The 17,446-nt window shown below is 35.2% G+C and overlaps 2 protein-coding genes across 4 annotated transcripts in view; one reads left to right on the forward strand and one right to left on the reverse strand.

The window, feature by feature from the left end:
• LOC147076097 (uncharacterized) overlaps positions 1–17,446 on the forward strand; it is an 833,775-nt gene that overhangs the window by 504,478 nt on the left and 311,851 nt on the right. The window lies entirely within an intron of this gene.
• On the reverse strand, positions 2,680–7,221 carry LOC147076113 (uncharacterized). Its single transcript, XM_085941573.1, has 5 exons — positions 7,016–7,221; positions 6,231–6,356; positions 4,709–4,861; positions 3,020–3,166; positions 2,680–2,730 (listed from the first exon to the last, which is right to left on the reverse strand). Exons 1-5 carry the CDS (start codon positions 7,157–7,159, stop codon positions 2,680–2,682), a joined length of 621 nt encoding a protein of 206 aa, XP_085797699.1. The 5' UTR covers positions 7,160–7,221.

The following is a 17,446-nucleotide window of genomic DNA, read 5'->3' on the forward strand; positions in this document are numbered from 1 at the left end:
TTCCCCAGAATGAGTCATTTTGTGTTGTTTCATACTACTAGATCCTTTACAAGAAAAATGACATTGGTCACATTTAAAAGGCATTTCACAAGAATGAGTCATTTTGTGCCTTTTTATATTACAGGATGTTGTACAAGAGTAATTACATTGGTCACATTTAAATGGCTTTTCACCAGAATGAAACATTTTGTGTATTTTCATATTACCAGATTCTTTACAAGAGTTATTACATTGGTCACATTTAAAATGCGTTTCACCAGATTGAGTCATTTTGTGCCTTTTCATATCACAAGATCTAATACACGACTAATTACATTGTTCACATTTAAATGGCTTTTCATCAGAATGACTCATTTTGTGCCTTTTCATATTACAAGATGTTATACAAGAGTAATTACATTGGTCACATTTAAATGGCTTTTCACCAGAATGAGTCATTTTGTGTTGTTTCATACTACCAGATCCTTTACAAGAAAAATGACATTGGTCACATTTAAAAGGCATTTCACTAGAATGAGTCATTTTGTGCCTTTTTATATTACAGGATGTTATACAAGAGTAAGTACATTGGTCACATTTAAATGGCTTTTCACCAGAATGAATCATTTTGTGTATTTTCATATTACCAGATTCTTTACAAGAGTAATTACATTGGTCACATTTAAAAGGCGTTTCACCAGAATGAGTCATTTTGTGCCTTTTCATATTACAAGATGTTATACAAGAAAAATTACATTGGTCACATTTAAATGGCTTTTCACCAGAATGAATCATTTTGTGTATTTTCATATTACCAGATTCTTTACAAGAGTAATTACATTCGTCACATTTAAAAGGCGTTTCACCAGAATGAGTCATTTTGTGCCTTTTCATATCACAAGATTTTATACACGAGTAATAACATTGGTCACATTTAAATGGCTTTTCACCAGAATGAGTCATTTTGTGCCATTTCATAACACAAGATGTTATACAAGAGTAATTACATTGGTCACATTTAAATGGCTTTTCACCAGAATGAATCATTTTGTGTATTTTCATTACTCCGGATCGTTTACAAGAGTAATCACAGTGGTCACATTTAAATGGTTTTTTAACAGAATGGGTCATTTTGGTTTGATTCTTGAATTCGGATCGCATGCTTACATGATTAACGGTCTCCGCTATTGATTTTTTATGACACGTTTTGTGAAGCTTCAATTGAGATAGCGAAGCAAAAAAATCAAAACCAAAACTGCACACAAAATTTTCCTTATTAAATGTTTGTTTCTCCAACTTTATAACAGCTACTAATAATTCGGGATTTCTGGGGGTAGATTGTATATGCTTACATTTAGCAGTGTGACTGACTAAATTAGTAATCGTTTCATATACGCCCAATTCTTTATTAATGTCTTGATAGTCAATCTGTATTTCATCGTATGGCTCTTGTACTTCTCTCTTTGACAATCCGAGACTACCGGAATAGGTCACGGCAGTGGTTGCAGAAATCAACTAAAAGAAGGTGAAATATCGAATTAAAATCAAAAATCTTAATAATTAACATAAGAATCTTGACAAGCATGTTGGATAAAATCAGGGGAAAATGGTTACTTATGTTGATCAATATTTTTATTTCAAGTCAATTCGCATGGGATTTAAGTATATTATTAAGACTTAAAATATAACTATGATAATATGGAATCTGACCAGATATTATATTCATTTGACCTTGTAAGGATTTATAAAAAAACATAAGTCGTCCATATATGTTTATCAGAGTATCCTATTCGTAGCTAAATATATTCGCTGCCGACCTATGTATATAATTTAAGCAGCAGACTAGTATTTACAGAATATTTTGATAGTAATCGAATTACAGGACATCATAAAAAAGAGAAACCGGAATTAGAATTCTTATCTTTGCTTAGAGGTTTTGTATCAGCTACATACTTTTCTTCGTTGAAATCAACTTCCTGAAATTTAGTATGATTTAGTTTGCATTTCTTTACCCGCACCTTTTCAACCTGTTACTTGACTTCGTAATGATGAGTTGTTTGAAGTGTGTGATAATTCCACTTTCAGTTAAAAGCAACTAAATTGAAAATCAGTAAAATTTAATAGTCTTATGTACCTCTTTAGATATACACTGCATCATCTGCCAATTAAAAATTATTTAATAATATCACTTAAGCCAAGTCATTGACAAAATTTTGCATTCCTATTTGGAAACTGACCTTTATGAATTAGATTCATGGCGGTTGAGAAAATTTATATAATGACCGCATGTTTGGAGCATCAGAGAAATGGTAAACTATTAAATTGGCACTCACAGTGTGTTGAATAAGGTAAGTGAGTTCTTCTAGGTTGTTTTTAGTTAAAATCGATTGAAATGGTCAGTTTTTTTCGCACAAGTAAATTTAATTCAGTAGCTTATTCTTCTTCTTCTTCGGCCATATCCGCCCCTTAATTGGAGCAAATGGATAACACGCGGGGCCGCAAAGAATCCCTGTCGCTTGCTTGTCTTCTTGCTTCGTTCCAGGGCAAACCAACTTTCCGTAGCTCCACCGTATACTCTATAGATACTATAAGTATAGGACGCCGGAATCTGGTCGGCTTGAAAAACAGGCAATCCGGTGGCGGTTCTCATCTAGCATCCGCAGCACGTAGCCGAACAAGGTCCAACATCGCTTTTTCACTCTAGTTGTGATGAGAGGCTGCATGGTACGTTCTCTTATCTCCTCGTTTCTCCTAAATTTATACCACCGCACATCCAGTATCCGTCGCAAAAATCTGTTTTCAAAGCTCAGTATATGGTTGCTCTGAGCATTCGTAAGGTGCCATGATTCGTTTCCGTAAAGCAGCACCGTCAGAATGCAAGCATCCAATAGGCAGCATTTGATATGATGATCCCAAGACATTCAGCATCGAGTAAATTGTTTCTCCAGCCATTCCCATTCGGATATCGACCTGTTTTTTCAGAGTTAACACCGTTAAAATCGTATGTGGATTATTTTAAATGAATAGATTGTTATAATACCTGATTTCCTGGGTTGCATTTAGAATAACAGCAACTAGATTGCTCATAATTGCTTTGGCGAACATTCGCTTGAACAATCTCATTGTCTGAGTCAATCCGCTCGAAATATTTTTCCGATTTTACATTGCTAACGTATTTTGAAGAGATCTAAAAAAATTAATAAACTTTATACTTAAATACAAAATCATACAGTCTATACTTAAGACAATATAATATAATCTGCCTTAAGCGAATCCAGTGAGGGCATTTTGACCATGAAGTAAAATATATTCGCTGAACGACTTGTGATGTGAGATGGAAGTGAACCTTGTCGGTTCTATCGTGTATTTGTTATGTGACGATCGTGGACAAATAATTTAACAATTAATATACGCATGCGAGATTTCACTAACACGTTTTTCTCTCTGCCACCTCTTATAGAGTCGTATACCATGGCGTAACGAACGTTAAGCTACCTTCAATGTTGCGTTGAATATCACAGGCGCAATTTACCTGAGCTCGGTTAACGAGCTCTAACTAGAGTGTTTGATTATTATTACAGCCAATTCACGACGAGAAAAAACATTCTCGATTGCAGATACCAAGTAACAATGGTTGACCGGTCTTATTGGTTGGAAACTCTTACCCTTTAACTGACATATGGGCCACTTCAATAGGATGCGTTCGGCATCTTGCAATTCCCCACAAATAAAGTTATCGTAAATCATAATGCAGTAGAGGCTCGATTATTCAGACTATTTGGAGATGTAAATAGTTCCGAAAATCTAATACTATTTTACCATTTTTTTCTTAAAATCTTACGAAAATGACAAACATACATATAAAAATTCTTTAGAAAATATTAAGTGATATTAATTTTACAATGTCTTATTGAGCAGACACAGCAGCCTTCAGTGATTGAGGTAATCGCGAAAAACGGCTTATGTGGCTAGGAAATGTGTTCCGGATGTCACCAGAGAGCGCGACCTCACGTACCCTTGTGGCACAGTCTCAAGAGTTCTGTCGCCGTGGCCAGCCCTGCCTTACCCTGCACACTAAAGCGATATACGTGCTACAAGTCTGGAAGCGCGAGAGTTGGCGATGGACCGAAGGAAGTGGCGCCCCAATACTGGGTCGTGAGAAGGTGAAAAAAGAAGAAGAATTACATATGCTTACCTTAATCGCTGATGTATTAACGATTCGTAAATAAAATTTGCTTCAGCAGAAATACGGAATGACAATGTAAATAAATTGGTCTGTATGATGAAACTACTGATTTGTGGTTGATAAAATAGCCAATTTAAATATTAAATTGAAAGATAACAACTGCACCTTTTACTCCACGTTTGGTACTCTGTTATGGGGGAGTAAAAACAAATCAATGAACTATTTTACGATTCAAAATGAGGCCATAAAATCTTTGTTTTTCGAATCTAGTACGGATGAAAAAAGATGTGTTTTTGTTTCTGATGCTAAAACTGGTCAAGTGATTCAAGTGTTTACTTGAAATTACTGCACATAACTTTTTTGGCTGGAAGACTGGAACGATTCGTATATTGATTGTGTTTTTGATACGTACTTTCATGTCCTATATCTCATATGAAAACAAGACACCCTATGATCACGTACCCGAATCTGTAGTGTTTGTGTCAAAACAAACCTACGTACATGCATTGTTCAAGTTTCATAGAATATTGTGTAGATACCTACTTGATAAACTGGTTTCCGTTCAGAATAAGAGCAACCGGGTTTTGGTTCCTCATGAATGCTTTGGTTTATTGTGTCGTCAACATAATCCACTTTGATATCAACTCGCTGAAAGTTGGTATCCGATTTTATACTGAACATGTGTGTTGAACGCCTCTGAAAAAACAATAATTAATAAATATATTTTAAATAAAACTAATCGGTTATCAGATAAAGGTGCACCGTACTATGAGAATTGGCAGATCTGGTAGGAGATTGATTTATAACAGACGTGTAGTCACTGCATGATGAAGTGTGCTCGAAGCGAGAGCACTGGCTAATGCATGGATAGGGAAGGTAACGGCTGAGGGGTAGGCATGTCCAGCGTACATGTGGTTTAGAATGGCCCGATCCATGGTAGATAAAAACCATAGCAAACACAATGTTTACGTACCTACTAAAACATTCAACAGTGTCAAGTTGTTCGTATTGTTCTTATTAATAAAACATCACCTTTCATTTATTCACTGAACGGAACGGTTGGTAGTTCAATGGGATATACAACGATTGGATTTGAGCTGTTTTATGATATTTGAGCACTTTACGAAATGGCGTTGAATTGTTTAAAGTGCATTTTTCGACAATGATGCATTTAAAGTAAGTAGAACTCTCAACACCTTATTTTATCACTCCTCCACTTCTTCTTCTTTTTCTTCCACCCGGTCACGTCCTAACATTGGGACATAGAGCAAGCACAAGTTGACGTCACTTCCTCGGTTCATCCCAACTCTTGCGCTTCCCGCCATGTCAGACCTGCAGCACGTAGGTTGCTCTTGTAACACCGCTGCAGGGTGAGGGAGGGGCGGCCATGGCGACGGAACCCTTGAGGCTGTGCCACAAGGGTACGAAGTGTCGCACTATTTGGCGGCATCCGGAATACGCGTCCCAGCCACGTTAAGCGTATCTTTATGATAACCTCAATCACCGAAGGCTGATGTGTCTGCTCACGAACTCGGGTGTTTGTAACGCGGTTGTACCAATGTACTCCTAAGATTCGGCGGAGACATCGATTCTCAAAGCTCAAAAGCTGACACTCTTGAAGCTTAGTAAGATGCCATGTCTCACAGCCATGCAGGAGCACAGGTAGCACGCACGCGTTAAACAAACGACATCTGGTCCTCACAGAATACAGCCTTGACCTCCATGCGACTCCAAGTTGGCTGAACGCAGAACTCCTCCACTGCTGTCCGAATACTTTACCCAGTAGGTACCTTTTGTTAAAGTACCTACTTCAACTATAGGTATGTTTCACGAATAATACCTATACTTAATAAGTATTGTATTGCTCTTGATTGCAGAAAAGACAAGGAAAATCTAAAAAAATTTAAGTAGGTACCTATGCAAATTGTTTTATTATTTCTATGATACCTACTGGTGACAGCTAACAATATCAAAATATTCGAATGTTTTAGAGTTCATTCCGTCACTATAATCATTCCACCCCATCACACAATTAGTATTTATTAAAATAAAAGTAGGAACTTACCCGATTCACTTGTTCCGAATAAGAACTACCCTGTTGCGGATCTTCATAAATGTCTTCAATAAGCTCAGTCTTTATGTCAATTAGCTGATTCTTCGATGTTATTATTGTTGGGTCTGAAACAATATTCTAAAAAACAAAACATTATGTTATAAAATCAAGAATATTTTTAAGAAGACCGACAATACGTGCGAAGCTCGACCACACACTTGAGTGGGCAGTGTTTCTGTCGTTATCTGACGCCAAACTTCATTAATATATTATAAAAGTAGGTAACAAGCATATTGCAAACAATACTAATCTGCAATAATGTTTGAATTGTCAATGTCAATTCATACGTATTATAATTTAATTTAAAATAAAACAAAATAATATTATAAATATAATTATGCAGATAACGCCTAAAGGACACCTCAAAGTGACCTCAAAGCGGTGGAAACTGGTCGATACTCAATTACGTCGACTAATTCAATTGGTATATTGTATTACTATAAAATAACAATACCTACTCAATGGTAATTCAAAACGAACGTACCAACTTTCCTTATCTAAAACAATTGGTTTAAGTGTCGCTGGCGACTGATTTATAGTTTTTTTTTTATCGGTGGAAGTGTCAAATAGTTTTCTTCCTCGGTTATTGAAACATTTCCAATTCGATATCCGACATGACTAGGTACATGATTCGTTCGGACATAATATACTTTATGATATCTTTGGCACCATTGTTTGTCGATTCTCTGGAGAATGTTTATCCCGAGAAAGTAATATATAACCATTGAAAAACTAACCTCGGCAGCGTGGCGGGGATAATCATCATACTCGTGTTTAATGTAAGTATTTAACTCTGGATTTTTTCCATGTAAGGACACGTCGAACAGACGTTGCTCATTTGCATCAGGCTCGAAGTCACCTCCTTCGCGTTTTACGTCCATTTTACGATTTGAACGCGTTCGTTCTCAAAGATTATGGAGTAACACTGTAAGCAATCCTGACAAACTGGTATATTCTGGCAGCCGTGATAGTAGACGATGATTCGATGATTGCTCCCGCCATAAACAAAAGATACCGAATAGTATTGCCACATAATATTATGTATTATTTTGATGATTTGCATTTATAGTGAACTAAATATTATAATACCTATTAGCGCTTGGCCGTAGTCATGGGGCGTCTTCGACGCGGAATAGGCGCGGGGACGGGCACGGGTAGAGTGTCCGTAGTAGCCCGCGCGCGTCCAGTCGTGTTCAGCGTCAAATCAGGGATAGGAAACCATAAACACAGAAAAGTTTTTACTGGAAAACTCCTATTTGAAATGGCAAAACTTTGCACCAAAATATGGGGCCAATGAAATCAATATGGAAAGCACTAATTTAGCAGAAGAATTTTATAACTTATACAAGAAACTGCGGGAACAACCAGACAAGTTTTTCGAAAAAGAGTAACATGAGAAAATATTTGATTATGTATATTCTAATTGATCTAAGTTTTTATCTATTCTTTTTGAGTAATTTTTTGCGATCCGACTATCGCCTTTTGGCATCTTCAAACACCACCAATGGTGAATATACACTGTCATCTGATACAGTTAATTCCTGTTTATTTGGTAAATTTATATTTATGAATTTAAATTCAAATTCCATCAAGTACCCTTGGTCGATTTTATATTTTGATTATATATTGGATAATATGTAAGTTAAAGTTTAAAAAAGACATTTCGGTTCATATGGTGTGAATGTAGGTGTAGAATGTACGCTTCATAGCTTTGCACCCCGGCTCTATGATGGAAATGATGTACCTACTTAATATATTTTATTTTTATTATGTTTATATTTTTTTATTAAGGAAAACAAACAGTTACATAGACTACAAATATGTATAAAATAGACTAGAAAAAGATATTGCAACAAGCAAAGTTTCCATATAAATTATAATAATTATAGTTAATCATATTAAAATTTAAATACAGAGAAATTAGATAAAGAGATAAATGAGAAAGAATATTGAATAATTATAGACAAAAAAAAACATTTTTTTATGTACCTACCTTTATAACTATAAGTAAAATAAGTATACAATATTATATGTGCGTTAAGAATTATTGAAATTTAAAGATATTATTTTTACATAATATATATTTATTTAGTACTACATATTATGTTAATACAAGTGAATATATAATTTTTATATATATTTGATATAATTTTATACGACGTAATAAGGCAAAGAGGCGTATCAGTGTAGTAAAAAGTGCAACGTTATAAAACGTATACCTACTTTACATCACTTCACACTATCTATGCTTTGTGAAAATAATACCATAAATACACCAGACGCACGCGGTAAGCTCATGATGGTTTGAGACACCCGCAACTCGCTCGTTTCCCGCGTCGGTGCCCGTTCATTCAGTGCGGACACCTCTATGCGCGCAGTATGGGAAGAGCCCGCCGCATGTACGATCTTGCCTGCGTTGAGCTAGACGCGCCAAAACAACACGCGCGAACACCCGTCCCCGCGCATTGTCTACGGACACGTCGAGACGTGTTCATACGTTTGAGTAGCCCGCCCCGCCGCCGCCCCGCGCCCGCCTAACCACCACGGACGAGCACTAGGCATCCTACTAATTATGTTATTATAAAGTTTAGTTCAAACAGATACATAATGATACATCTGATGTCTAGTCAAATGTAAGGTACCTACCTAAGTATATTATTAAAACGAAGCCAAAGGCAATCTACAAATCGCTTATGGCTCAAATAGACTCTACGACGATCGATCATAATATATTATATATGACGAAAAACCAGTTTATTATTTTGGCGTCCTGTGTCACAGAGTGTAAATACAATGTCATAGACTTTCATAATTATATGTCAAACGTCGTATCGTCACTGTAGGATTGGTTTGTCGAATAGACCAAATGTCAAATGTTCAGAGGACAAAAAACAAATTGTTGTTTTTACAGCATAATATGAATCCTGTGTTCATTACAATGTAATTTAAAGAAAAGGATGGTTCTGGTCCATTTAGATAGAAAAAATCATTTTGCATTAAAAGGTCGATTTCGACAAAAATGGATGTCATTATTAAGTCAAACGTCATATTATGTCTATGTCAAACGTGTTGTCATAATATATTATTGTTTATAGGGCATAGATCGCGCGGGAAGTTTTTTTTCTGTCTTTTATTTCGAACATCTTATTGACAGTAGACACAGGTACACGGTAATAATAAAATTGTTATATAAACAGTAATGAATTGGATATAACTGATAATAAATGAATTCGCAAAATCGTGGTGGAATGGACGTATGACGCTGTTATTAATTTAATTAAAATAAAAATGAAAATGAAAACCACTGTTAAATTTGTGTTATCGTAGACGACGAAAATAAATATAGGATGTTATAATTTCATAATAAGTTGACATTGAATTTCAATAAACGTGTTGCTGTTTTAGAGAAAAATAAGTTATTTAATCAGGATTTAAGTGCTGAGAACACGTCAGAAAAGCGTCCCCGTAGACATGATGCCAAATGGTCCCAAATCCAACAGTTCAATTTCAATGGTACGAACCTAGCAGGTTTGAATTACATGAAAAGTTGACCATTCAATGAATGTGTTGCTGTTTATAGACAAAATTTATTATTGAATAATTAATTTTAGGTCCTACTGGCAAAACTGGTTAATTGTCGGACAGTACGTCATCGTAAAAAATCTGTCAAAAACAAATCAACCATCCGACTTCGTTTATTTGGTTTGAAATGATATGAAATATACGTACTTACAAGAAAAACGAACCAACGCCTACATTATGTTCTACAATTATTAATAATTTGTAATAACAAACTAACCTAAAAAATGCGCGTGGCATCGTTTGCATCGTCATCCATAGACAACAACGGGAGAGGCGGGAAAAGTAGGACCAGTCGTTGTGAATGTCTCGGCTTTCTACTTGAGTCCGCAATGATCTAGTTCGATTTAATAATAATAATTATTGTTTCATTACCTAGATCTTGAAAAGGTAAACGACTCTCAGTATAAGGTATTACCAGCTATTTTATTTATAAGAAGATGAAGATTATGAATGTATACATGCATAGGACACTAATAATTAAAAATATAATATTGTCAACAAAATTAAAATGCAATGCTCATAGCTAAATACGACATTTTTAATTTCATCTAAGATGTTAGTAAGGTGCCCAATAATTTAACATTGTTTTCACAATATTATGTTAGTTGGAGACGGTTATTTTTCATAGTTACTGACCCTGCTGACTAAAATAAATAAAATTAAATGATAATAATATTATTACTACCTATTTAAAAGAAATAGTTGTCTCGTTATTACAAGTGGCAATACTACCCATAAATATATTATTGTCTATGGTACAACACAGCGTGGTGACGCACGTTTATGCATTAGTGTCAAGTAAAATGGAAGTGAAACACGAACCGGGTGACTTCGAGTCGGATTCAAAAGGACAGCGTTTGTTGAGTGCACCAATATTTCATTCTAACAACCCTGACGAATCTTCTTATATAGTGCATGAGAATGCTCAAACCGCCAGTAGTACTTTTGAGGTTAGTTTTTTTAGAAACTTATCTATTAATCTTAATTTTTAGAGTTGTGGACCATGAAATCTTGTAGAACTAAAGGTAATAGGGTACACAAGCATTTAATTCACACGAACTGGTTTGTCACCAATGCGAAATTTTGATAGTTAGAATGGTTTTGTAAAGTGTAATTTATTTGACACTACGCCATAAAGAATTACGCTGACTTGGCTACATTTAGAATTATCAGATGACAGGTAAAGTGTCAAAGGATGAAGCGATCTTTGATCATTTTCAACTGTTCAATCAGCTTTGATGCAGCGGGAGCAGAATTGAACCAATATGAAAATAGACAATGGGAAGAAAGGATCATCGGGCTTCTGTTACAATGTGTCTTATCTATGACGTTATTAAAAATGCCATAACATTCTTAAAATATGTTTTGTTTTTCAGATGCCTGAATCGGAGCATATCAATATAAAACCGAGATTGATTTTGAACGAGTTGACTTAGAAGATGAGTGTCTTAAAGACACAAAACACCCATTCAATTATGAAAACTCTCAAGCCTTTTGCTCTAATTCGGAATGCAAACAAGGTAAACAATAGTCTTATTTTTATCAACCTATCTAGATAATGTAATCCTAAACTGTATTAGGTATTATAAAATAGGTTTTGTATTGAGTTTGTTTTCGTACTATATTCCCTTACTAACTTAAATAATTTTATATTCTATGCATCGCGACATCTTATTTAAAATTGTTGTCTTGTTCCGTTAGTAGAAATATACACATATAGATAAACAGACGTCAATTTGACATCACATCTTTTTGTTTGTTCGGTTAATGTTTAATGAACATAGATTTTCAGGATTTTTTTCGAAATGAAAGCGGTAGATCCAATAAGTTTGGAAATCTATGGACTTTAAATAAATAAAATGCTTATTCCCAGTGCGTTAGATTTAACAAAGAAAATACATGTTTTCGATAAGACGGGATAGAATTAAATCAGTCGTTTTAAAGCTATGCATTAAAAATAATAAGGATACCAAAACCGTGGCAATCGGCGCAAGTTTTAGTGATACAATTATTGCATGTTTATTATTTTCAGAATTTTTAAAAGTATATTATCTTAACTGTGAGGTTTTTAGTTAACAAAATCTGGAGTTGGCTCTATTCATAACGAGAAAATTGTTTTGAAAAACCTGCTTAGATACTTTTCAATTTTTATTCTTTTTGTATTCTTTTCGTTCCAGGTTTACAATATATGGCCTACTATACCATCTGATGAAAGTGATCTCGTCCATATTTCATCACGTTTTGACAACGCTAATGCATTGCGGATTATGGAATATAAACGAGATGATCGTATAACTGTGGACAATGGATCTATCTCTAGACATGACGTAATCGATGTCTATCAAGAGTTGAATACATCGAATAGGAAGGAAGCTCGCCTTGTATTGAAGAGAATTTTATTTTATGACAGATATTACGTATGCAACTTTTGCTACAGATTCTTTTCAACCAAAAACATTTTGGAAGTACATAGAACTTGTCACACTTCTTCCGTTTGCATTGAAGCTGTTCATGATTATCTAAAGAATCAATTTACTTTAAACCGGGAACGAATCACCGATTCCAATGGAATTTATTATTGTAATGATGTACATTCAAAGAAATTAAACATTAAGCATGAACAAACATATCAATATCTGCACAGAGAAACTGATACTTCTGGGATACAGTCCGAAATGCCCTACGATGAAATTGACATACATCACCAGGACATTAAAAAGGAAACGGATTTGCAAAAATGTGCTCTCCTGCAAATTTCTCCTGTTGGCGATGTCACTACTACAACATTTGATCAAAATAGTAAAACTAATGTATACGAAACATTAAATACACCCAACAACTCTACAAGTGTACATCTAAGTCCGTGCAGAACATCTGATCAATCTATAACTGACCCCTCGCTACCGTATTATGATATTGAAATCCACGAAAATGATAGTAAAAAGGAATTATTAGCTCTGACTACCGAAAAGGAAGTGTGTCTGAAGTTGGAAAAAAATACATTCTACGTAAGAAATTGTGTATGTCATGTGTGCTATGCCTTTTTCGACTCTGAAGACATTTTGAAGGAACACAAATTGGTTCACGACGAGTCTTTGTCTGGCAAAAATAACAATAATCACAAGATGAAATTGTTTGCGTGCAGTGAATGCGGATATAATACGTCAAACGCTCTCGTTTTAAAAAAACATATTATAATGATCCACAGTGGTGAAATCCCATTTCTGTGCAATATATGTGGTTATGGTACAATAAACATCAGTAACATGAAGAAACATGGCATGATTCACAGTGGAGAAAAACTATTCATGTGCAAAATATGTGATTATGAATGCAGAGATTCCGCTAGATTGGAAAACCATAAACTGATTCATAGTGGGGAAAAGCCTTTCGCATGCAACATATATGATTATAAATGCAGAAATTCTGTTTCATTAAAGATACACAAACTGATTCATAGTGGGGAAAAACCTCATGCATGCAACTTATGTAATTATAAATGTCGATCTAAAGGTAGTTTAAAGATATATATGGTGGTTCATGTTAGCGTGAAACCTTTTAAATGCAATGTTTGCGATTTAAGATATAAAACAGTAGGCGAATTGAAGAAACACAGCATTATTCATACCAAAAAAGCCATAAAGTGCGATAAATGTGATTTTAAAACCTACCGAAACAGTCATCTCATTGAACATGTTATGACCCATACTGGAGAAAAGCCATTTAAGTGTAAATCATGCGATTACAAATGCAAAAGGCGTTCTCACTTAACGTCACATAATAGAGTTCCTTGTGGCAAAAAACCGTTTACGTGCAATGAGTGTGGTTTTTGCTGTGCATCGTCTTGTACTTTGGAGAAGCACAAAATGCTCCATAGCGGTGAAGCACCTTTTCAGTGCAACTTATGTGATTTCAAATGTATATGGAGAACTTCTTTAATTAGACACAATAAGATTCACAGTCGCGAAAAAAATCACTAAGTTTTTTTGGTATACTATAAATCATGTCTTAGAGTAATCTATATAAAAGTGACACCGTTGTATTTGCTCAATCAACAAGTTTTAATATAATCATTGCACTGACATCTCCAATGCAAAATGTGCCGCATATTATTCTCATAACATTTTAAAATGTTTGAAGTCAACGTATTTCAAAGCGGTGACGCAACATCGGCCATAAACAATGAAACAATGAAAATTCACCTGCCATGAGGACACATACATATTCCTTAGTTTTTACAAGACTAGAGATTTCAGAACAATGTGCAGTCGAAATATTATCAAACTAGTGTGATAGATTAGATCACACAAAACTCTCTATCGTACGATACAAAAGGCTTCGGCCCTGCTGCTGAACGGGGTGACACAACCGATATTCATATGAGACATTAAATTTTCTGTATTGCGACAATTAACCATATCTTTAAAGCCAGTGACGCTGTCAAGATAATGACCATGCCGTGGACTGTCAACGTTTAGATGAATCTCTCATCCATACACGACTGAGGAAGAAGGTCGCAGGGTACGAAATTTTAATTTAATTTATATATTGCCATACTGTTACTGTATAATTTAAGCAAAAAGGCAGCTATTTGTTTCGTCACATTTTGACATAACGAGACATTCACGTTTTTTCAACTATAAAATAATTTTCCTATAATGTGGATGAATCTCTTGATTTATGGTATAAGCAAAAACCTGTGAATTTGCAATCGATGCTGTGTTTTGGTTTATCTCGTTATACTGTCTTGTTTAGAATAATTGCCGTTTTCGTAAAAAAACGAAAAAGAATATGTCGGTTTTTATACTGAAATAAATTGTATCCTGCTTTTGACTTTATGTCAAATGGTTTAAAATAAATTTCAAGGACTGAGCTTGATCCTCCAAAGAGCATTATCATAGTAACACAAGTGAATTGTGTTTGATAAATTTTATGCGAGGTAATCAGGCAAGTGTAGTAAAAAGTGCATTTAAAACATATACTCCACATTTACGTGTGTTATCTATGATTTGACCATAGATTAAACCCTACGAAGTGAAGGGTTTGATGGACAGATGTAGACAGCCAAATGAATGTCTCTCCTTGACGCATGCACAAAACTTCTCGGTTGTCAACCTGAATTTAAAAGTTGAAGTGAATGTGGGTGATGAAGTGAATAGATGTAGACATAGGTTAAGACGAGTCGCCATGTATTGAAATCCACTGTAAATTTTTCATCAAGATGCTTTTAAAAAAATTGCAAGAAGACTAGATACAATGAGAAAAATATAAGGTTCTTTTCTGCTAACAGTCGTTGGAACCAGACAGACAGACAGTGATACTTTTTATTTGGTTCTAAACTTATATAATAATCTATTGTAAAGATTAGAGAATATTCTTTAAAAATAAATATATTCCATGAACTTTTTTTTTAAATTTTAATTGTATATAACTTTTTTACATACACAAAAATTGTAACCCCAGGTGCACCGAGACCCTATAATATGACGCATATGTTTCCAGATTATCGAATGTTGAAAAAAGAATAAAAATATTTTTGTATTCATCCAGCAAGAAAATAGAAAGTCATGACAAAAATATTTTCAAACGGACCTACTTATTTCATAATTTGTTTCTGAAGTGATCATAAGATCATATTATATGCCTCCACAGAGCGTTTGTTTTTACGAGAAATGGATGTCAGCCACTTGCTCAACCTATTAGGTCTATTCTCTGACTCAAGCAAAAATTGAAAAACCATATTATGTATACTTACTAGACCCAGGATTCGATCCTGGGACCCACGACGCTATATGCCAATACTTAAGCCGCGCGGAAATCGTGGTTAGGTTGAGTTAGTGTCGCGCACCTAATTCGTAGACCCCTGCGGGATGCTCCCATAAGGAGTAGTGCCGACCCAACCGCTCGGTCTGATTCTAGTAGTCAATGTGCCACCGGTTATATGACTACGACCCTCGACAAAGCAGAGCAATGTGTAAATGTATGTAGTAGTCCCGCAGTTTGCTCTGGCAGGTCCCACCACTTCTCAGGGTGAACTGTGGATGATGTAAGTCGGTCATAAGGACCAAGAAGAATGTTGGTAAGAATAAATATAGAGGTTACGTAATAATAATCAAAATTAGGTAGATTCTAGTATGACAAATAAACATATAACTCAGTAATTAAATTCGATTAAATAAGATGTTAATAATAGGTATTTCTATAATAGCGATAGGTTTTTTGATGTTAAATCAATAAGCATAGGATAATCATGAATTGGACTTCGAATAATGATAATGATGTAATGAAATGAAATTAAATATGATGAGATGTAGGTACTATGAAATAATGTCCAATGTAATTGCAATGATTAGGTATTATCAGTGTGTAGAATGTAGACGGGCGTTAATGTATAAAATCATAATGATAAGCTTAACGTAATATTAAAATAATCTGAATCCTAGAATAATTCGAGACATCGATTAAAAGTGATTTAATATCAATTAAATCAGCCGAAATCGCACGGGCAGCCCTGTTAAAGGTACGAACTTGTGACTCGTGCCGCTCGGCCATGACGGGACCTACGTCACGTGGGGTTAACGCATATGTTAGAGTTTTTGAGGACGGAAATTTTGATACCTCAAAAATCCCCGTACGTGAGGTTTTCGATTGGTAAGTGGAAATACTAGAAACTTAGATTATAACAATGCTTTTAGGATTTTCAATTACTGTTCAGGTAAGTAGGTACTAAACAACGAGCTCGCCGCTAGCAACTATGACGGCCTGGTGTGTAAAACTCCCACCTCCGCTCCCGTTATGTATATGCAGCCACGTCATACGCGGCCGGCTAACATAACCCTTACGTGTGCCAGTACAAAGAATTTAAGCCCTCATTTTGTCCCGAGCAGAGCCGCACGGGACTGGTGATGCAACCTTGCACCGAAGTGCGAATGCATGATGTTAATTTATATGGCAACTATCAAAGTGACTTTAATTTGAAGAGTCGAGAGTGTCCCACCCCTCGTACGCTCTGGCGAATTTAGTAAAGGCCGCAAAATTGGCCTCGGTTGCCACCATGTCCGCGTGTCCTATTGGAAACGAATTTGAACCACGATTTTGCGATTTCATTTTATCAGTTATATCCATTTCATTAGGTATTGTTTATATTACAATAATTATTACCGTGTACCTGTGTCTACTTTCAAGATGACGTTCGAAATAAAAGACAGAAAAAAACACTTCCCGCACGATTTATGACCCATAAACAATAATATGTGATAACACGTTTGACACAGACGTCACAGCAAGGAACGAGTATCACACAAAATTACCGAGGTGTTTACACTGAGCCGAAAAACTATGACATTGAAGGCTGTCATAGATCGATTGATATTATATATATGACAGTCTATGACATCGTATTTACACTCTGTGACACAGGATGCCAATATAAGAAACGGGTTTTTCGTCATATATATGAAAATCGTCATAGGGTCTATTTGAGCCATAAGCGATTTGTAGATTGCCTTTGGTTTCGTTTTATATACTTACCTGACATTTGACCAGACATCAGATGTACCATAATTTTTAAACTTTATAAAAATATA

This window comes from Rhyacophila brunnea, unplaced genomic scaffold (assembly GCF_057557595.1).
Source record: "Rhyacophila brunnea isolate RB1 unplaced genomic scaffold, BYU_Rbru_1.0 scaffold_13, whole genome shotgun sequence".
NCBI classification, from domain to species: Eukaryota; Metazoa; Arthropoda; class Insecta; order Trichoptera; family Rhyacophilidae; genus Rhyacophila; species Rhyacophila brunnea.

Excerpts from the sequence above, each read along its gene's own strand:
- LOC147076113 (XM_085941573.1), bottom strand. The coding sequence starts at position 7,159 with ATGGACGTAAAACGCGAAGGAGGTGACTTCGAGCCTGATGCAAATGAG. Across the intron at positions 3,167-4,708 it reads AACGGAAACCAGTTTATCAA|ATCTCTTCAAAATACGTTAG; the intron begins GTAGGTATCTAC and ends TAATTTTTTTAG. Across the intron at positions 2,731-3,019 it reads AATGCAACCCAGGAAATCAG|GAGAAACGAGGAGATAAGAG; the intron begins GTATTATAACAA and ends GTATAAATTTAG.